At 40.4% G+C, this 22154-nt stretch overlaps 1 protein-coding gene across 2 annotated transcripts; it reads left to right on the top strand.

Annotated features, from left to right (window-relative positions):
* Positions 1-646: 646 nt before the first annotated feature.
* ddx3xa (DEAD-box helicase 3 X-linked a) lies at positions 647-16509 on the top strand. 2 transcript variants are annotated; one of them, XM_039653091.2, is made up of 18 exons: positions 647-1006; positions 3681-3732; positions 3900-3947; positions 7509-7682; positions 8077-8212; positions 8861-8971; positions 9075-9174; positions 9279-9414; positions 10591-10688; positions 10811-10909; positions 10997-11157; positions 11264-11408; positions 11501-11645; positions 12718-12899; positions 12979-13096; positions 13176-13329; positions 13411-13535; positions 13828-16509. In XM_039653091.2, the coding sequence occupies exons 1-18, from the start codon at positions 962-964 to the stop codon at positions 13917-13919; spliced, it is 2121 nt and encodes a 706-aa protein (XP_039509025.1). In that variant the 5' UTR covers positions 647-961; the 3' UTR covers positions 13920-16509. The 2 variants fall into 2 exon arrangements, with proteins under 2 accessions (XP_039509025.1, XP_039509024.1); XM_039653090.2 differs by having other exon boundaries at positions 10808-10909.
* The last annotated feature ends 5645 nt before the right edge of the window (positions 16510-22154 follow it).

Raw genomic sequence — 22154 nt, 5'->3', positions numbered from 1 at the left:
AATTAAAATTATAAATAAAATTAAAAAAATAATTCAGAAAGCTATGTTATTTCTATCATTATTTCATTCATTATTTTTGAAACCTGCCATAATAAAACATGTTGAGTAACCTCTGAGAAGCCTATCTTGTCAGTACAATTATCATAACAATTTTCTATCCATATAGATGAGGCATAGCCTACTTAAAATGTATTGAAATTAATAAGGCATCTTTGAGTAAACTTCGAGTAGGCTTTCATTTGATTTATGTTTGCCGGGCCGAGTGTTCTGGTTTTTGGTAATCAATCCATGGTACTAGGCCTACATACTATTGGTTTGACCATGGAACCCACGTTTTCCCATGGTATGGGATGAATATACTATCAAAATGATTAACACGTGCAAGCACAAATATCAGTGAACTTGATCAAATATCAATGAGCATTCATAGATAATAATACACCACTCTCTGATAATATGTTTTCTTTTCCCAACACGGAGTGCACTGCCAAGAGACCACTGATCTATAGAATGACATTGTCATATGATAATGATATATAACAATAATATCATTATATAGATCAGTGCAAGAGACGTCTAACATCTCGCGATATTTGGGCCGCAGTGACGTCTTTCCTGCATTCTCTGATCCAATGGCATTTAGCCTAAAGCCAACAGCCACAGCACACACACTGGGCTGCCATCAGCACAGCGGGCAGACAACAGAGACATCCCGAACGAAACTTAAATTTTCGTTGTTTTTTTCCCCCAGTACAAGGCCTTAGGGAGGATAACGTACACGTAAACATTTCCTTATTTTTCCCCACGGCGGTCTTGGCACAAAAAGCCCTCGGAGAAGGACAGGATTACAAAAGAACAAGTGACGTCGTTATAAAAAGGAGACTTGGCTGAAATCCTTTAGACAACAAAGAAACGGCTTCTCAGAAATAAAGGAGGAATCCTCACTTATTTGTCTTTAGTTATGAGTCATGTGGTCGTCGACGGTTCACACGGTCTAGATCAGCAGGTAGGCTATGAATATGTGTTTAAATATGTGTGAGCTTCGTAACGTTAATCGGTTTGATCGGTTGGCTTTGACAAGCAGGCTACGTCTCAAAACCTAGTGAGCTGCCTTTCTAGACAGCACTCATAGCATTGCGTTGCCTCAGAAATGCTGCCAAAGAAGGCACCTCAGTAGATGTTGACACAGTCTAAACAGATTAACTTAGCTAATGAAAATATTATAACACGGGGGACTGCGATTGAGTCATTTCTCATGTCCACATTTAGAGTTTAAAAGTGTTGTTTAATTCACAGCCGACGCCTTTTCCTGTTTATCTGTTTAGTTGAACGTTGTTTTACTGGCCGGCATACTAGAATCAACATCAGTATTCAACTTTTTCCGTCATCTTTACAGTTTATATCTTCATGTTATGTAAAAGCGTTAAAATAGTTATTTACTTTCAAGTAAGTTAACGTTACTGAGTTATTGTTGAACTCGTGGCGAGGAAATCTATCGGAAATCAGTCTGCGGCCTGTTGTACCATCATGCTACCTTTAAATTTGATACGATCGAATATTTTTTACATGGAACAGGCCGATGATGGATTATGGATGTTTAATCAATTTCTTTATCCACTATGACCAATTCAAAGATTCTCATTCCTGGTATAAGTTAATGATCATAGGCTTTAAGCTTGATTAGGGCCTATTTTAAAGTAGAGTTGTTTTGTTTTTCTCTTACTTCAAGTTCATACAGTGGACAACTATAAATTACCGCGTAGACTGTTGATTTAATGTGACATTTTTACGTGGCTGATATCAACAGTCACGTGACCAGAGTCGTTTAAATACGCTTTACCCCTCTGAAAGATGTTTGTCAAATCTCTTAAAGGGATAGTTCACCCAAAAAAAGAAAATTAATTCATTCACCCTCATGTTGTCCCTAACCTGCATGAGTTTATTTCTTCTGTTGAACAAAAAAATAAGAATTTGAAGCATGTTGGCAACCAGATGTTTACCAATGTTCTTCATATCATCTTTTTGTGTTTGTTCATCAGAAGAAAGAGACTCTAATTCACACAGGTTTGGGACAACATAAGGGTGAGAAAAGGATGACAGAATTTATTTTTGGGTGAACTATCCCTTTGAAAGCAATCATGTAAAACGTATATAATAGATATAAGGAATTTGGTACATATACTACTTTTTATACTTTTTTTGTTGTTAAAGTGTCTTCCACCTTTGGAAAGATGAATGTTTATTTTAAATGGGTAATTCATGTAGAAGAAATGTGAAATTATTTTTGAATTTGGAGCTTCCTAGACTGAGAAAAGCCAGAAAATGTATTTTTGGCTTATGTGGATGAAAGACAACAACTCCCAGAATGCACTTGCTTCGCTGTCCTAGGAGGCCACGCCTATAGAGCGCAGTAGTTAAACAACAGTCTAGGCTAATGTTACTAGTGAGTCTCCGTGATTAGTCTGCCGAAAATGTGTTTCGAGATCACCCAAAATGTCCGGGATTCGGCTTTTGCATTCAACAGTCGCCATTCATCATGTTTACTGTGGCGAGCAGGAGTGAGGGCCGCGTGGGGAACGACGCGAGGCTGGTGGCATGATTACCGATGAGCGACACCTGTGAGACGTAAGCTACCGGTCTCGTATCTCTCACGATGGAGCAGGAATTTTCTTTGCAATGTTTAAATACACATCAACGATCACTTTTTTAGCGTTCATGCTTTCACCAATCAGAATGAATACAGTTAGACTGAAACAAAAGCTGTAACTTGCATGTAAACAATGCATGGCGACTGCAGAAAGCAAAAGCTGAATCCCGGACATCGACGGCCGGGAAATCGACGGACTTCCAAGAAATTGGAATTAGAGGATGGTAACCCCTAACATTACTCAGCTTTCTCCACAGAACAAGAGCCTGCCAAAAAAGAGCTTCCAAAAAAGATGGCTGACACTATGTTTAGGCTAATCCCAATCCTCCATAATGCATCCGTCTGCCTGTTCAGCTTCATCCATATTTTCAAAAAGTTTCGTCCGGTGAAATCAGACGCACTGGCACTGATCTGTGATAGGTCTGTTAGCGCATTAGGTCCACTATGAGCGGGTTTGAAAGGGTGGGATCTAGTGCTTGTAGTCTTTACAGAAATCCCCCCCTCTTACACTTCCTCCTACAATGATAAAATTATGATTTTTGAGTCATTGTTGGAGGAAGTGAAAAAGGTAAATAGCAGATTTCTCTCGTCTCAGGGGAAAATGAGAGTGTTGCACGACCATTCAGTAGTATAACTGGGTTTCTAACAATGGAAAGCTTAATGCAAATGGGTGGAGTGTCCCTTTTAAGATTGCTCAGTCTCAATTCATTCACAGTTGTGACCTCTGGCATGCCTTGCAACTGTCATCATTTACTCTACTCTACCCAAATGATAAACTTATTTGACTTTGCTGTGGACACAAAAGGAGATGCTAAGTGGATGTTGTTTTACTTTCATTGCATGGATAAAAGATGCACTGAAAGTGAAAGGTGATTCTGAGGCCTAACATGTCCTTTTGTGCTCCATGGAGGGAAAAAGTCATACAGGTTGTCAACCTAGACAATTCCACATTCTCTCATTTTAATTAAATAAACTCTTATGCTCGGTACTGTTTACATGAGTTGACATGGCCCTCTGCTTCTCTTTCTTTTAGCTTGCTGTCTTAGACTTGAACTCAGCTGATGGACAGGGTGTTGGCACTGGTCGTAAGTGTTTTATCCTATTCAGTGCTTTTACAACATTTAGATTGAATGCCTGTGAAATTAAGCACAAAAAGCCTTCTCATTGTTGTTCTCCTCTACTTTTTGTATTTGTACAATTTATTTCCTTAGTGTTACTGAACTTTGATAAGTGAATGTCTTTTGTCTTTCAGGGCGTTACATTCCTCCTCATTTGAGAAACAAAGACGTATCACAAAATGGTATGTTCTGCTTGTTTACTTTACATACAGTGGGTTATTAATGGTAAATTTGCTGATGCATAGGCTACCTGTTTGGCAATTATTTGTGTGTAAAAAAATGTATAAATATTGCCTTTGAGTTGCTTTTTATTAATATTCTGTGGGTGCTTTAGTTTTTCTTAAATGTCTGATTCACAATTATTTTTGACAAACAAAAACGATAAAAATAGATAAACAAGAAAAAAATATTAATGACCTACCAATACCAATTTTTGCTGATTCAGATTTTTTTCAAAGAACTATAATTGACCACATGTGAACAAAAATCAATTTTACTTCCATGCAAAGTTGTATTTTCATAAAAAAACAAGATAAATGCAATAGAATAATTAGAGTTTTTCAGGTGGGTTGAGAAATTAATCAAATGTAAAAATATAGCTGCGAGCAGCGATTACGGGCCCAAGCCGATATTTAAAAAAAAATAAAAAAAATAAGCCAGTCTATATGTGTACCGAGTTTCATATTATTACATGCAAGTGTGTTTGATTTATGGACAACATTTATAGTTTGATTTAAGTTTTCGAACCCCGTTCTAGGGGGTGCTGTCGAGCCCCCCTGCCACGCCCGGGTACCAGCTTCAGCCCGGCCCTGGTGGCCGTGAGTTTTGATCTGTGTGCAAAGTTTCAAGAGTTTGAGCACGTTAAGGGCCCCAAAAGTGCCCAAAAGGTAGTTTAATTTTTTGCCTTTTCAAAGCTTGGGCCCTAATAATACTGGGTAGTCTTCATTAAATGTAAAAATAAAATGCAGATCAATGCTCACAGTTAAAGTTATTCAGTCAAGAGCAGAGAGTGATTTTCTCGGCTCGGATTCGGAAAGACGTGAGACAGACTGGCTGGTTACCGGTCTGTGCTGGTCATGTGGAATTCGGTCCCTGGTCAGTCAATTGGTGCATCAATAGGGATGCCCAGATTGATCGGCCGATAATCACATTCTATAACTTGATCGAGAGCCATTAAATTGGTCTGAAACCATGAACCAAATGCAGTTTACATAAATCATTTTGGAGTATAATTTTCTCATTGACATGAGCCACTCTCAATTTCATCGTATTAAAGAATGATTTGTTGATCCTCTTCAATGTTTCATAATTCGTTGTTGAGTTTCTTTCCTCACTTTGACTTCATTATTGTTTTTTCACAGCAGGAAATGTTTGTTCCTCTGGTAGACAGAGTGGTTATTCAATGGCACCAGTACAGAGCTGTAAGTCTTGGTCAGGTTCTGCTGAAGGTGCTTTGCTTCCAAGATGCATGAATTTTTTTTTTTTTTTTATGACTTCAGAGCCAGCACTTTGAGAACTGGTTTTAAATGGCTGCCCTCAGAGTGCTGAATGAAACTGAAGGAGCTGTTTTTGAGTCTGCAAAGCTTTGATCGCTTTGTCTCACTGTTCCCTGTGATTATGCAGCAGTTGCCTGCATTCCTGTCCTTTCTTCTGTTCAAATTGACTCTGAACAAATAGGAAAGAGGCTTGTACGTGATAGTGCATGGCGTGCACACTCTCCTTTGAATGCTTTTAATTATTTTGGCATCTTCTGACAATGTGAAACTGTTCCTGAAGTTTCTCCCAAACAATATACTCAGAGTTGGCACACTGAGGGAAACCAAAGCTACAGGGATAACTGCATGGAATGACTTTATGACCGGTAACTTTTCAAAATAATCTGATTTACTCTTGCGTTCCTCCCTTTGTGAAGGAATTGTGGTCTTTTAAGTGCCCTCTGCGTCTGCTTAGGTTCCCAGAGATATCCGTCCCAGGAGCTCTCGTTTTATCACGCCTCCTCTAGTGGCTGGCCACAGATGTGGCATATCTCTGTGCATGTGACGTGCATCGATTCGTGCCTCTGTTCTGCCCTCTGTGACCTCTGCACTTAACTAGACCCTGAGACTCTGATGCTACATGTCAATAGCATGTTTAATCGTGTGGCTAAAAGTGATGCTCATGTTAACAGCTCTTAACTAAACCGCAACATAATTTGCCCACTCCAATTACAGTAGCTGATCTGAGCTTTGACTTGTTTCACTGCTGCCACGTCAATTGTTAGGTTTCATACTTGCCAAAAAACACCACATTCTACACGGACCTCCAAGAAACGTTTTACTGTGTAAAAGTTGTTTTGCTTTTGAGTTTTATTTTGCCTTCTGTTGCATTTACTGCCTGACACAAAGGAAATTTTTGTTGATTCCTCGTTTGACGTAATTTCTTTGCTTCCTGATTAGTAATTAGGTCAGCAGTGATTCAATCTTTGAAAGCATTGTAAAGTAAATTTTAAATGATGTTTAGTTGTGTAGTATAACCACATCTGAGGCAGTTTGATTTTCAAAAGATTTTTTTTGTAGACGAATAATGAAGAGTGTGTATACATGTGTGTATGCAGTCCTGGCTAAATTCTATGTGTGTGTCACTTGCAGCCACCGATGGAAATTAGGACGCAGTCAGTGTTATCAGCTGGGATGATTGCTGTGGTAAATTAGAGCATTTGACAGTGACAGGGCTTGACCTGCTTTTGCCGGTTTTTGGATGGAAAATGGTCACCCATTTATGTGGTGATTAATTCATATTGGCTCTAGTGTTTGTAATCTTTTTCTTTTGTGTTTACAACCCCTTTTGATAAAGTACATTGCATGATAAAGGGTCACATGATGTGGTTTTTGGAGTGTGTGTGCTCTTTATTCCTTAAACTGGATTTTTCTTAGAAAGGAGTCACTATATTGTCCTAACAGGGTTATTTTTGATTCATACAGTTTTGTAAACAGCAGGAGTGCCAGTTCTGCCCAAAGATCTGCTTTTTTTGTCTCCTTTTTGAGAAGTGCAATGATCCTGTTTGTCTGGTTCACTCAACTGACTTGAGTAAGCACTTTCCTCTTACAGCAGCAAATAGAACTGGCTTTTTCACATCTGCCAGTGCCACTCACTTACTCAACCATCACTGAGAACCAAGCTTGGCTTTGAGCTAAGCTATAAATTAGTAGTTTAAAAAAATTCGTTTAAAAAAAAAAGTTTGGTCTTAATTTATTTGATGCTATAAAAACGAGTATGTGACATCATGATTGGCAGCTTCTCTAAATGAAGTGGTCACCAAGGCACCGACTGACTTTTTTTGGGGGGATTTTCGGGAGGAGATTATAGCTTCAAGCGTTCAAGCCTTTAGACCCCCAGAACAGAACAGGAAGAGACCCAATGCAGCTGAGGAGCTCCTAATTTAAGCACCAGCTTCCCAATTGCCGGCAATTAGGCCTGAGAGAGAGGAGGAGGGGCAGGAGAGCGACCAGAAACAGGCCGAGGGCCGTAACATGTACTAACAGTTTCTGCGGGAGTGAGGGCGGGACCTTGATATCGCGGCTTTACTTCCGGATCACTACTGCGATCACTAGAAGCAGGTCCCAAATCTCGCCAAGATGTCAGCGCCATGTTAGGTCTTAAAACAATTAGGCAGCATCACTTTTCACTAATGAAAGACAGTGAAAGGGTGTCGTTGATCTTTTTTTTACAGTCTGTTCTCTTCCTGCCTGTCACTTTTTGGATAGATTCACCAGGATGGGACTGCCATAGCAATGGTTTCGTCAATGGGTACCATGATGGTCGTATAAATGGGACTGCAAACTTTGCCCGTGGACTTCCTCGTAATGACAGAGGAGGACGTGGTAGCTTCCGTGGAAGCAGGAACGGTGGTTCCTTTAACCAGCCAATGCATAATGCAGGTGAGTTTTACAAGATTGAGGGAGATTTACATGACAACAATGTAGTAAAAACTGAAAAAGTTTCCTTTTTCATGCACAGACGTCAAAACTATCCCCATTCACATGGATCTGTGAAAATGACTAAAATGCTCTGCAGAAACAATACGCGCCGATAGACTGAGCTTGTAATGCGCATGCACGAGGCCACCTTTTTTCACCAACGAACAGTTTTGTAGTTTACACTGATATGATCATTTTCAAAAACTTGCGCTTTGAGACCTGGTTTCAAAAGTTTTGCATTTTCAGGCCACTAAAGCACTGTTGTCATGCAAATGAACGTTTTCTGTTTTAGTTGAAAACTGTGGTCCCTTGTGAATTGTACACATTTTAATCATCTAACATGATGAAATTGTAGGTTATGGCACTTATGAGAACAAAGATGGAGGCTGGAACGCAGTGGTGAACAGAGATGCCTACACTAGCTTTGGTGGGCGTTCTGACAGAGGAAAATCTGTGTTCTTCAATGATAGAGGAGCTGGCTCAAGAGGAAGGCAAGTAAAGACATGAATTTCAGTATCTCAGCTAAAACTAATGCTAGCCTAACTAATGTAAGTAAAAAGATCTCTAATTCCCAACTGTTGGGGCATAAAGACATAATGTTAATGCTTTACTTAAGATATAAAGGACTGTTTGAGTGTCCTTGCCAAGATTGACATGTTGCCTTGTTTTTGTGTGCATTTGAACATTTTTAGTTAAAAAAAACCCTAAATCTGTAGCTCTGTGCACGCTTCGGGTGTGGGTGTGCACTGACCCCATTTGCTTGATGGCATGCTAGTGCCGAATCGCACATGCAAAGGCTAAACTTTTTATGATGACGCAGGAGGACTGCAAAGTAACATGAGTGTAACTGCGATAGAGGTGATGATCCTCAATAATCCACCGGTTTTATTGTTTGTTTTATCGCCCATCGTTTCTACAAAGGTCACCATAAATTGCTGCACCCATGCTACAGATGTGAATGATGCTTCAAGTTGTGTGGTTTGAGTTATGAGATATGCACTTCTATTTATTGGCTGTTACTTTTCTAAGCAGTAGGATGATAAAATAAGCTTATTAATGCAATGTGCTCAGAAGAAATCAAAATTTTACATGATTTATGAGGTTCTATTTTTAATTACAAAAAAAAAATTCTTCGGCAGGTATGAGCGTGGAGGCTTTGGAGGAACAGGAGGGAACAGTCGTTGGGTTGAAGAGTCCAGAGACGAAGAGGACTGGTCAAAGCCAATGCCCCCCAACGATCGTCTGGAAAAGTAAGTGACCCACTGCTAGGCGCACTGTTTTGTTTCCTGAGAGTGTCCATCTGTCATTGTGAGTTAAATCCATTGTTTTCTCTTGTTTGCCCGTGAACAACAGTGAGCTGTTCTCTGCAAGCAACACAGGGATTAACTTTGAGAAGTATGATGACATTCCTGTGGAGGCCACTGGATCAAACGCTCCTGGGCACATCGAGAGTGTAAGCCTAATAATTAGTGCCTTGTAGGATCAAGTGCCCAACTAAAATAATGAAAGACTCTGGCAGATGATGTGTGTTTGGATAATTTCGGTTTATCTTTTCAGTTCCATGATGTGGACATGGGCGAGATAATTATGGGAAATATCAACTTAACCCGCTACACACGCCCTACTCCTGTTCAAAAGTATGCAATCCCCATCATCAAGGCCAAGAGGGACCTGATGGCCTGTGCACAAACAGGTGGGTCATTAGACAGTGGACCACCATGTCAGTCTGCTGTGGGGAAATAGTTTAAAATTGCATCATCCCAGTTGAACTGTAACTGCAAACTATATTTGCAATTATGTGATGGAAAAGTAAAACTAAGCAAACAGGATTTTTATTTTTTTTTTTTTTTTTTTTTGAACGGCTGGGCAATGCAAATGGCTTTAGTTGTGCTGCATTCCAGTCCACTTTAGACACGCACTTGCGAATTTCCCCTCGGGGGAATCCTTGCCACCATTTTGAAGTGTGTTCCACTTCGTGAAGTGGACGAGAGAAGTTTATGGACAAATCCTCGCTCCCTCGATTTTGACAGAGGGAGCAAGTCTACTTCATATGTACACTAATGTACTAATGTGGGCTGCTCCATATACCAACATAATGCAACACGATTGTGACGTCGCCGCAGATCTCGTCTAATCACCACCACAAACAACTCTGATATATTAATTATTGATTTTTAAAATTTACAACAACCCAAACACATCTATATACATTTGATGCTGCATTAAACAAATTCTTAAACGGAAATTTTTTATTATTATTTTTTTTTTTTTAATAAATTGTACAATTTCATTTGAACTTTTGAAAACTTTTAAAAATTCATTCCGAGTCCAAAAAGTGCCAAATGCATGAACAGGTCAACGTCGAGTTCTGAGCCTTTCTCGAGCAGACACGGACGTCACGCTACTATATTTTCAAACCTGTTTGATATCTCCACGTGATCTTGTAGTGTGTGTAAAGCAACAAAGAGCTGGAACCAATCCAGCCCATCACAGTGCAGATAGTAAAAAATCTCATTATCGTTTGCATGGAGAACTTTTTTTTTTCCCCAATGTTGAACTGTCTTGACCAAGTGTCATGCAGTTTATGCTCCTCGTCAGCGTTGTTTAGTATGCGTGCTGCTATGACAAGACCACAGATGACAAGAAACCTTGTGGTTGTGTAGTGTGAGCACCACAGCAATTCAGGTAGTCTTACAGTCCTGTAGTGTGAGCTTGTCTTTAGATGAGCACTTCCTGTCTCAGCAGTCTGGGCTTGGTCAAAATAAACTTGTAGTGTTGTGCAAAGAGTGGCTTTAGCTGCCCTGTCAGGATGAGACCACAGTGCGCAGCTGTTATAAAAAGTGTGTGTGCGTGTGCTCCCTTCACTTAGGCTCTGGGAAGACTGCAGCCTTTCTGCTTCCTGTTCTCAGTCAGATCTACAGTGATGGACCTGGAGAGGCATTGCAGGCCACCAAAGCCAGTGCCCAGGTTATTATACAGATCAATTCAACATCTCTTTACTGGCTTAAAGTTGTGCAAAGTTTCTTGTGAGGGGAAAGAAATTCTGCTTCTGTGATTTAATACATTTTGTTTTGGACTTTCTTAAGCAGGAGAATGGAAAGTACGTTCGTCGTAAGCAGTTTCCCATCTCTCTAGTCCTGGCTCCAACCAGAGAACTTGCTCTTCAGATTTATGATGAGGCCAGAAAGGTATATCTTGCTAGAGAACCAATAACGGGTTCACAAATGTTGGTTCAATTTAAAGCTTGTCTCAATTTTTGTTCTCATTTTCTGCAGTTCGCTTACCGCTCCAGGGTGCGCCCGTGTGTAGTATACGGAGGCGCAGATATAGGCCAGCAGATCCGTGATTTGGAAAGAGGCTGTCACCTGCTGGTGGCCACACCTGGTCGCCTGGTAGACATGATGGAGCGAGGCAAGATTGGCATGGACTACTGCAAGTAAGTGTAGCACAGAAAAGATCTAGGCTTCTAGTGAAATGATTGTAGATTGTTTTTAACCTCCAATACATCTTGGTTCTGAAAAATAACTGTCTGCTTTGTGTAGATATCTGGTGTTGGATGAGGCAGACAGAATGCTCGATATGGGTTTCGAACCCCAGATCAGACGCATCGTGGAGCAAGACACCATGCCTCCAAAAGGTGCTCGTCAGACCATGATGTTCAGTGCCACCTTCCCGAAAGAGATCCAGGTATGCATTTAATTTAACACTTGTCAGCAAGACTCGATATGAACCTCGATGTTAATAAGGAACTCTTTGAATCTGTACCTTTTTATGTGTAGATTCTTGCCCGTGACTTTCTGGAGGAGTACATTTTCCTGGCTGTGGGCCGTGTGGGCTCCACCTCAGAGAACATCACCCAGAAAGTGGTTTGGGTGGAAGAGAATGACAAGCGCTCCTTCCTCCTTGACCTGCTCAATGCCACAGGTGAGATGCCTTTCCTTGTCCACGGTTTTACAATGTCATTGGGTCCTTGTAAGAATAATAGACCTGGTCAAGCTCTGTGTAAGAACAGATGGTATACGTTTCTTTACACATTTTATAGTATTGTAGCAGAACACTTTTAGAAATAATATTGTTAGTTGAGTGGAATAGGAGTGTAAGGTAAGAATTTGTCTACTTGTCTCTTAGACAACCACTTGTCTCTTAGAAGTGACTCAGATGCAGAAGAGATGAAGATTTTCAGTTGTGCTAGTAAACCTATAGATTCAGTGACTGGCTCTTGGTCAAACGTTCATTTAGATCCATAGCTACACTGTACTGGTGGTGCATTCACCTGCTATGGAAAATAGGATATTTTCCACTTGTGAACTAGTGTGATGCGTTCAAGTGCTTTTGTTGTCGTAATGTGGTAAAAAGATGGAGATCCATACCTGTTATTTAGCTAAAACTATTTTAGATTGCTTAAGTCATCTGCAACAGCAAGAAAATGATTTATCAAAACTCAAAAGGTAAATAATATGCTGTATATTTTCTAGATCATATATATTTTTTCCATTCACGACTCTCGCGGTGCGCTCCGCCATTTTGAAAAGGTCAAAATTCATCTCATCTCGGCAACTCGTCCATCAAAATATTCTACGAGTTGCCCAGTGGAAAATACCACATGGGGGGAGGGGGGTGTTCATGTGCATTTTCCATGTCGGCTTTTGGTATTTCCAACAATTACCATAGCACGTGAACGCACCATGAGACACTAGTGCTTTTAGATAAGTCTCGTTGGTCATTGTTACCATGGCAACATTACCTAAGCAAGGACTAGAGCAGAAGGCTTGTTAGTATCTTAAAGGGAGGGAAAGAAGTCTCACAGTGAGACATTTTTAATGCTCTACAATCTCTTCATTGCATGCTAATGGGAGTCATGCCAAAACTTGACAACAGTAGAGCTACAAACAGGCTGAAATTGCATTGAATTAAAAAAAAAAATAGTTTTACAAACGCACATATACACTACTGCTTTTTGCAGATGATCTTATTCAAAGCTTTTATCACCCTGCAGGCAAGGATTCTCTCACACTGGTGTTTGTAGAAACTAAGAAGGGTGCAGACGCTCTTGAGGACTTCCTGTACCGTGAGGGTTATGCCTGCACCAGTATCCACGGTGATCGCTCTCAGCGTGATCGTGAGGAGGCGCTCCAGCAGTTCCGTTCTGGACGCTGCCCAATCATGGTTGCCACTGCTGTGAGTAGAGTCAGAGTTCACCGGAACCCCCGTGGTTTTCCTTGCGCTTGTTCGAGTGATTGTATTCTTGTCTTGATAGGTGGCTGCCCGTGGCCTGGATATCTCCAATGTAAAACACGTCATCAATTTTGACTTGCCCAGTGACATTGAGGAATACGTCCACCGCATTGGTCGTACTGGCCGTGTGGGAAACCTTGGTGAGTTTTGCGGTTTATAGAAATATCTTGCATCTTATTTTTGCCAGAATATCTGTCTGAATTATTGATATATGTTCAGGGCTGGCCACATCCTTCTACAATGATAAGAACAGCAACATTACCAAGGATCTGCTGGACATTCTGGTGGAGGCCAAACAGGAGGTGCCTTCCTGGCTTGAGAACCTAGCCTACGAGCACCAGCACAAGAGCACCAACCGTGGACGACCCAAGAGGTACAGAAACATCCAGCTCTCCAAAATCTCCCCATTGGATTTGGATATTTTCCAGGCTTATGACATGTTGTTCTTCTCCAGGTTCTCTGGTGGCTTCGGGGCCAGGGATTACCGCCAGATGCCTGGGGCCGGCAACACTTTCGGGAATCGTGGTGCTCGCAACACTGGTGTCCATGGAGGGAACAGAGGTTTTGGAGGCAATAAGGGTTAGTTTAAGCCTAAATTTAATCTTGTTTGTCATGTCAACACTTAAAGGTTTAATTAGTTAACGTTGATTCAAGCTTTAGGAATGGCCTAACAATTAAATCTTTTACAAGATTGATTGAATTGGAGCGGTGAATTATTTAATTATTAAAAGTGAATTATTTATTACCTTTATTTATGAATTGATTAAAGACTGTCAACAATGAACAATGTTTCTACAGTGTTTATTAATGTAAAGTGTACATTTTATTGTGGGATATTTGTTATACAATTGATTTTTTTTGTCTGTTTTAGGTGGGTTTGGGAGCTTTGGCGGTGACAGCTACGGGGGCAACTATGGAAACTATGGTGGAAACTTTGCCCAGGTGGACTGGTGGGGCAACTAAAAAATTTTGCCAAACGGATACCACATGTTATCATAGCCAGACTCTACCCCCTGTGTAGCTTTATGAACTCGGTACATTACACGCTGTGATTCTCTGCCCACATTCTAAAGGGAGCTGATCTGTGGCTAAACTGGTGCAGAATATTAAGGATGCCCACTTGTGTATTTGATCTATTACAGCACCAAGGTTTTTGAAATTTTCTCTTTCTTTTTTTTTCTTTATCTTTTCTGGAAAAAAGAGGATCATTTGTATGTGACTGTACTGTGCCTTTTTGAATATAGACAGGAATTTTTAGTTTTGTTAATTTCGAGTGAAATTGGCCAAGAGCTTAATTTTTGTTTTGTTTTTTGCTGTAAAGATGTTTGGAAGCTTGTACTTAATCAAACCTTGGCAAATACTGGGATAATGTGACTCGACGAGTCACTGTTTCCATTTGAACTTCAAATTATCACTGATATCATGAAGCCAATAATACAAGCCACAAAGTAAAGCACCATCACAGCCACTTTGCAGACGTTTGAACCGCTCTGTGAAGCGACTGTCACAAGGGACGAATCAGTCCGACTTACTTTTGTTTTGCTCACTCTATCCTGGAGAGACGCCTATTTAGGGATATGGTAGTCTTGAAAAGGCCATTCCAGTTGTGATATTCATGACGAAATATTGGAAACACTCAGTGTTTGAAAATTCAAAATGCAGGAACTTCTTAATCCACTTGTTTTAATTGACTTGACAGTGTTATGGCAGCTAGTAAGAACCACATGCCAGCCACTCTTAAGTGGGCAGCATTTTTTGTTAAGTACTACTCTTTTTCTTTTCTTTTTCTCGAAACAACATTTTAGAGAAGCAGATGGGATTTTATTGAAAAACTTGAAAGGTTTTTTGGTAAAACGTTTCTTTAAAAATGTCAGCAAAACAAAAAATGCCTGCCATCCTGAAAGTGAAGTTCAAATGGCTACAAACGGACCACAGAACCAAAGCGGCCGTGCCTTTGGAACATGACCGCTTTGGTCATCTACGCATGCTAGTGTTTTGTTTTTTGGTCAAGGAGAGAAGACTAATGAATTGTTGCAGGCTTTCTTTTAATACAAACGTCCTCTTTTCAAGCTGTGCAGCAGGCACGGCTCCCTTTTTCGTAGGTAGAGGAAGCGTGAGGGTTCATTTTGAGGCATTGACCGATCCGAACCAATCCGGGAGTTTGTTTGAGTTGGGCCTGACGTGAGTGCAGATAGGCAGGCCACCATTTTAGCTTGTGTCTGGTCCCGCGGCTCGTTTTTTACGGGAACTGGACACCAGGTGTGTGAATGCTGTCAGCTCCTGAAATTCATCTGGTTAGTTGTGAACTAAACCGCTGGCTGAGGAGCCAGTTTTCAGCTTCTTCTCTTGAAAAGGAAGGAAGCGGTCGAGCGGAGGAGAAAAAGGCATTTATCGCAAGTGCAATAGATTCTTCTCAAGTGAGTTGTGCCTTGACTTTATTTTTTCTTTTTTAACTGATGAATTCATCAGATGCACTGACAGTATTGAGAACTTCGAGTTGAATGGTGCTACTTTAGTTAGGTCTAGGCCCGTGTACGTTGTGCCCATCAAGTTTTACAAAGTTCTTTTATTGCACATTTCGAGTTTTATATACACGTGTCTTGAGTGCATGTCCTCAAGCTTCCAAATATTGTGTCAGGAGAGAGGAGATTCGCAGCTTGTTTACAAAAGGGGAAGGGTTCTCACTATTTACCAGGATTTATTTGGGACCAGGGCGATCAGCAGTGGGGAATTTAGCTATTTGCACACAGATTTCTAGATTCTACTTTTGCTGCTAGTTTTGTGTAATTTATTAAGCATTTTTTGAGAAATATTTATTTTTATAAGCCTCAAAGTGATTCTTTGAAAGTTTCAAGAAACTTGACCAAAAGACAATATCTAAACACTGGCACTTGAATGTTGAATGTCACCTGTATGCGTGAAAAATTTCTATATTTCGGGGTAGCGTGAGCTTTTTAATGTTTCAGAGATAATGTACTCGGTCAGATTCCACAGCTGTTAAAGGCCTGAAACGGCAACACGTTGCTACGGAATTACCAATTGGCTTTCAAAATTGGAAACAGTGAAACAGTGAAAAAAAAAAAAACATGCCAAGGTTTGGAATCAAAAGTCGTAAAAAAAAAAAAAAAAAATAGTATCAGTGCAAAAAGTGTCCTGATTCTCCAAATGTGTGCTTTTTTTCTGTCCAACAGATTGGCATTTGTTCTGTTGAAGTTATGTTTCTGTCAATGTCTGGCACATGGCAACCTTGAACACGTGGTTGATCTCTATTGTATTTACATATATGGGGACTCTGGTGTTAGTCCACTCAGGAGAAGCTGCAAGTGTCCATGCTGCAATAAGTCTTAATGTGTATTGGAAACACTTAAAATCCAGCTCCCTGCCCCTCATTCAGATGGAAATAGGACAATAGTTCACTCCCTGAGAGGACACCAGAGCTCCTTAGATTTAGTATTTGCTTTGTCGTAGCTTCTAGGCTCTGCACTGCATGAGACGACTCGGCTGTGCGTTTATTGTATGATTTTACCAAAATAAAAGTTTCTGATGCAAATTCCTTACAAATCAAGCATGGTTTCTTAAATGTTTGGAGCAGAAATTGGGTCGAACATTGGAATGGCTGTTCTTATTTTGAACTCATTGGAGATATTTGACATTTAATTGATGCTAGTTTGTTTACAAATTGAAAATTCCTTCTTTACTTGGTGTCCCTTGTCTTATTTCCTCTACTCTCAATGGGTTATATGCATGTGTTTCAAGTGGTGAAGCGGTCTGAAATAATCAAGGGGTGACTCCTTTAAGCCTGGTCCAAAAACGGCTGCTGTTATGTTTGGCTAACGTATCAACAACGCCCAATTGAGGAAGTGCAATCCATCTATAAAACAAAGCATTATGAACTCGTTTTACGTTTGTGATGCAGCTGCTGTGAGATCTAATATTGGCTGCTTCATCTTGCCTGAAAAGTTTTTGTTTTTTGCGAACTCTCCATTACACAGCCTCATTTAACAAAATGCTCCGAACAAACATAATCCTCGACGCGATCCAAGATGCCATTAGAATAAACCATCTACTTGTTTCCAACGCTCGGATCTTTCTGGGGCCCGTTCTTCGTACGTCGCTAACTCAGCTGGATTTGATTGTTGGCTTTTCCACTTTGGAAAACTTTTTTTACTTGGAAAAATGTATACTTCTGCGTAGGGTGCGTGCAGTAGGTACGGTGTAGCATACGCACAGACGTGTCCCATATCGCATACCCTTCGCCGTAGCCTGACCTCCTCAAAAATGTAACTACACGTCGCGACGACGCGGACCGCAAGATCGGTGATTGGTCTGCTTGGTAGCATTGTATTTTCTCCTACGCATCTCCGCACGTACCTTCTCACGCATTTCCACACGTGCCATCTCCTCCGTCTTCTCTCATTTGTTTCTTTCAGTTTTAGTAATTTCACTTAAATTAACTATTTTTCCACCTCAATAAGCTCCAACTCCAATATGATCCGCTCTCTTTCAGTCGCTATTGCTTGTAGTAACCTAGCCGCGAGGAATCTAAACACAGTGGAACATTAAAGCCCTCTGTCGCCAACTAGCGTTTCGGAGCAGTACTGCAGAGCAACCAAGACCTGAACGCAGAAGTAATGCCAGAGCCCGTCTAACGGAGAGCCTTGGCACTTCCTATTAGCCCCATTGTGTATCATCCTGGTTGCAGTTCCATTAGAATTCCACTGGAGGTGATCGCGGGCGAGAGCAGAATGAATAGGAGTCTATGGGGCTAAACGGCTAAAAGTGTCTCTTTCACCTGCTTGTCATTAAATTAACATAGATTTTATTGTTGATTACGCAAGTTCAATATAGATTATAGGCCAAAAGTCGAATGAACGAGTACTTATGTCCTTTTGATTTCTTACAGGTTAGGCTGTTGTTGGCTGGAACACGCTAGCATTCTGCTATTGTGTGACGTCATCACATTTTTGAACTGATTTTTAGAACAGATAAGTGAACTTAAAAATGCAATTTTCAGCTGAGTGTATTATCTTAGCCCTCCCTTTTGAATGCAACTTTCAAATTACTTGACAAAAAATTACATCCCGAGAAAAGTGGATTTATGGGGGTGAAACCCCATTGACTCCCATTCATTCTGCACTCGACCGCGAGCGCCCCGCATGGACAGAGACGCGTTACTGCAGCCAGTCCTGAACCCGGAAGTAACCAGCCAGTGCCAATTGGCTTTATGCCCAGCTGCACTACTTCCTGAACTTCAGCCAGCTCCTTGTTTTCTGTCTGCCATTATTGGCCAAATTGATTAATTCAGGTGTGTCTGATTATTGTTGCCATGACTACTGAGGTCAGGTACACCTGAATTAATCAATTTGGCCAATAATGGCAGACAGGAAACAAGGAGCTGGCTGAAGTTCAGGAAGTAGTGCAGCTGGGCATAAAGCCCATTCTCTTCAATTAGACATTTTCTGGTACACTACGGCGTACCCTCGACGCATAAGTATAAATTGGCCTTTAACCCCCTCAAACGTGAAACTTACACATTTGAGTTTACACATTCCAGTGAAGAGATACCCGGATGTTAACCTATTCTAAAAGTATAACTTTACAAATGTAGCGAACACACTAATGTCTCCTAATCTGTAATCACTAAGGTGCTAACGGCACTGAAGTTACAGGAGTTTGTTCCCGTTGCTAAGCAACGGAATAGGTCGAGTATTTAAAAGGTTATGGTTAACGTGGTTTAACGTCGATGTAATACGTTGTTTTGGCGTACCTTTTGCTTAAACGACGAGCTGGGGACGCCGGAAAAATAGACGTTTTTTCTCATTAGGCTAACGTTACTTCATTAGAAACGTGACATTCAGACTTTTTTTTTCCGGCGTGGATCAAGGCAAATGAATCCTTTTCACCTTGAAAATAAATGTTTTTTTTTTTTTGCATTTTAAATAATAGAACATTTCTCAGTGATCGCAAATAAAACAAAATTCCATTTTTCTCAGTTTAAGGAAAACCAATAGGTCGTTATGGCAGAGGCGATTGCGTGTGGTCAACATCCGGGTATCTCTCCACTAGAACGTGTTAACACAAACGTGTAAGTTTCACGTTTGAGGGGGTTAAACCGTGACATATACACATTTTCCAAAGTGGACCAACGTGATTATTTCACGTCTTGTCATGGTACCGGGTTGTCCTGCACCCTTGCAGAAGAGCTGACCCTTGGGTTGAATGTGAATTGACCTGTTGTGAAGGGCATCACCGGGTTCAGCTCTTCCAGACCCATAGGGACCAGTAGCAGCAACACCTTCATTACTGGGAAATGAGATTTAAATTATCTTTGTACACTGTGAAATAATTTGTTGCTGCATTAAATTAAGTAACGTTAGGCCTATAATCCAAATTGGCTGTTTTAGTCATTTCAACTGTTAAATCTTGAGGAGGCCTAATGATATATTGCTTTGACTTGTGAAACTAAAAACTGATCAACTTATGTTAATGTAAAAATATTTTGCAATGAGTTATTCATCACATTGCACTGGGGAGTGAAGAAAACTTCTCAGATGACTGTTCTTTGGAGAAAGTACTTTAATTTAATTGATGGCTTTAATTGATTTATACTTGTGCCTATGCCCTTTATTTCTGACAGGAGTCCACATGTACAGAAAGGCCTACAGAAGAGTCTGCACACAGCAGTGATACAGGGGTGGGCAGTGTAGAGACAACTTTTCCTTTTTATTTGTTGCATGAGGCGTGTGTGACACAAATGACACAGGGTGAAATGTGTTCCCTATATGAGTCTTAATTAAACTTTTTTTTTTTTTTCTGATGTTGGCAATGTTGCATGGCACATGCAATGTCACAGGCCGTGTCAGGTGCAACCCTCAGGTTTCTCAGACCCTGAAATCTTCCCTTTAGTTGGCCAAAGCTCATTTCATTGTGTGCCCTTGTCCTAGAGCTGCATTGCAACTGGTCTGGGGTTTGGGTCAGGGAATGGGGTCATAAAACACCTGTCTCCGCAGGATCCTGTTGTAATCACCTGTATAATGCAAAAATGCAGTTCTCAGCGTAAGTGTATGTAATACAGTGAGTTTGATATTTATAATTTTCCTTACCACGTTCAAATAATGTGCATAAATGTGAATCTCTGAAAATTCTTGAGTCATGCACAGATCCTGGCCATTTTGCTTTCACACTGATTTGATATGGAACATGTTCACACACCATCTAAGAGATTTTATTCAGTCAACTGCCTTTTAAAAATATGGATATAATATTACTAATCTGGAATATTAAAAATTGTAATAGTAATTTGGCTGCACATTTGCATTGTAAGCCCCCTTTCTGCTCACAAAATCCCTTCATTGAAGCCTTGATGGGAACATGCAGTCTGCAGTGTATGGCACCAATGAGGGACTGTAAGTCATAATCGGCATGATCATCATGATTGCATTATCTTCATTAAAAATTATATACCCTATGTTGGCAAAAAACAAAAAAAAAAAACAACAACAACAACTAAGAGCGCTATAGGTAAACTTTGTGAATGGCACGACAGAAAGTTTATCAAGTTCTCTGCATCTCCAATAGTGTAAAGGAAGCCACTCGCAAAGAATTTTAGGGCAATGCAAACACTTTGTGCTGTTGTTGAAGCCCGACATCGAATCGAACATTAATGTGCATTTCCAACAAAATAATAGTTGCAACCCGGTATCACGACAAGACGTGAAATAATCACGTTGGTCCACTTTGGAAAACGTGTAGATGTCACGGTTTAACCCCCTCAAACGTGAAACTTACACGTTGACTATTCTACACGTATTGTGTGTTCGCTGCATTTGTAATGTTATACTTTTAGAATAGGTTAACATCCGGGTATCTCTCCACTGGAATGTGTTAACTTAAACTTGTAAGTTTCACGTTTGAGGGGGTTAAACCGTGACATCTACACGTTTTCCAAAGTGGACCAACGTGATTATTTCACGTCTTGTCATGGTACCGGGTTGTCCTGCACCCTGGCAGAAGAGCTGACCCTTGGGTTGAATGTGAATTGACCTGTTGTGAAGGGCATCACCGGGTTCAGCTCTTCCAGACCCACATCAGGGACCAGTAGCAGCAACACCTTCATTACTGGGAAATGAGATTTAAATTATCTTTGTACACTGTGAAATAATTTGTTGCTCCATTAAATTAAGTAACGTTAGGCCTATAATCCAAATTGGCTGTTTTAGTCATTTCAACTTTTAAATCTTGAGGAGGCCTAATGATAAATTGCTTTGTCTTGTGAAAGTAAAAACTGATAAACTTATGTTAATGTAAAAATATTTTGCCATGAGTTGTTCATCACATTGCACTGGGGAGTGAAGAAAACTTCTCAGATGACTGTTCTTCGGAGGAAGTACTTTAATTTAATTGATGGCTTTAATTGATTTCTACTTGTGCCTATGCCTATTATTTCTGACAGGAGTCCACATGTACAGAAAGGCCTACAGAAGAGTCTGCACACAGCAGTGATACAGGGGTGGGCAGTGTAGAGACAACTTTTCCTTTTTATTTGTTGCATGAGGCGTGTGTGACAGTGAAACAGTGAAAATCATTGGAACAGTAGCAGCTGCAGAGGGTAATGGAAAAACTTGTTCTTTGTGAACAGTCCTTAATGCCAAAGAATGCTTTAATCAAGACATCTATATTTAGTTTTTTCACATGCATAAAATGAGTGTCAAATCAATTTTGAGATGCTGGACCTCAATCAGTGTCATGTCACTCACTCCATGCAATATCGACTTTTGCCTTATGATAGGCAGCCTATATTAATATTCGACAACATATAGAAATGAAATAATCGTTAGAGTCGTTTTATAAAGGTAGAAGGTGTTCTTAAAAAAACATGCTGAAAAACAAAAAGGTTTTTAAAGTCACGTCATATTAAATTTCAATTTAGTGAAACAGCTGTCGCCAGGAGGTCCTGCAGCACCCTCAGCACCCCTAGTTCCCACGGCCATGGTCTCTAGACCCTTCCAGAGCTGAGATATTGAGATCCCACATAGCATTTATGCCATTATAAATATCTCAATATCTCAGCTCTGGAAGGGTCTAGAGCCTCCATTTTTGCTCTCAGGTCAAGTCTCATGGCCCTCTATCAGAATCCAGAGTTTAGGGAAGATCAGAGAAAATCAAAATTTCGAATTCGAATTTCAGAAAATCAAAACT

Source organism: Pimephales promelas, chromosome 7 (genome assembly GCF_988280905.1).
Source record: "Pimephales promelas chromosome 7, fPimPro1.hap1.1, whole genome shotgun sequence".
Lineage (NCBI taxonomy): Eukaryota > Metazoa > Chordata > Actinopteri > Cypriniformes > Leuciscidae > Pimephales > Pimephales promelas.
Note: the sequence above shows the minus strand (reverse complement) of the source record. Positions and strands in the feature narration are given on the sequence as shown.

Excerpts from the sequence above, each read along its gene's own strand:
- ddx3xa (XM_039653090.2), top strand. The coding sequence starts at position 962 with ATGAGTCATGTGGTCGTCGACGGTTCACACGGTCTAGATCAGCAG. Across the intron at positions 7,683-8,076 it reads CCAGCCAATGCATAATGCAG|GTTATGGCACTTATGAGAAC; the intron begins GTGAGTTTTACA and ends ATGAAATTGTAG. Across the intron at positions 13,097-13,175 it reads TGGCCGTGTGGGAAACCTTG|GGCTGGCCACATCCTTCTAC; the intron begins GTGAGTTTTGCG and ends ATATATGTTCAG.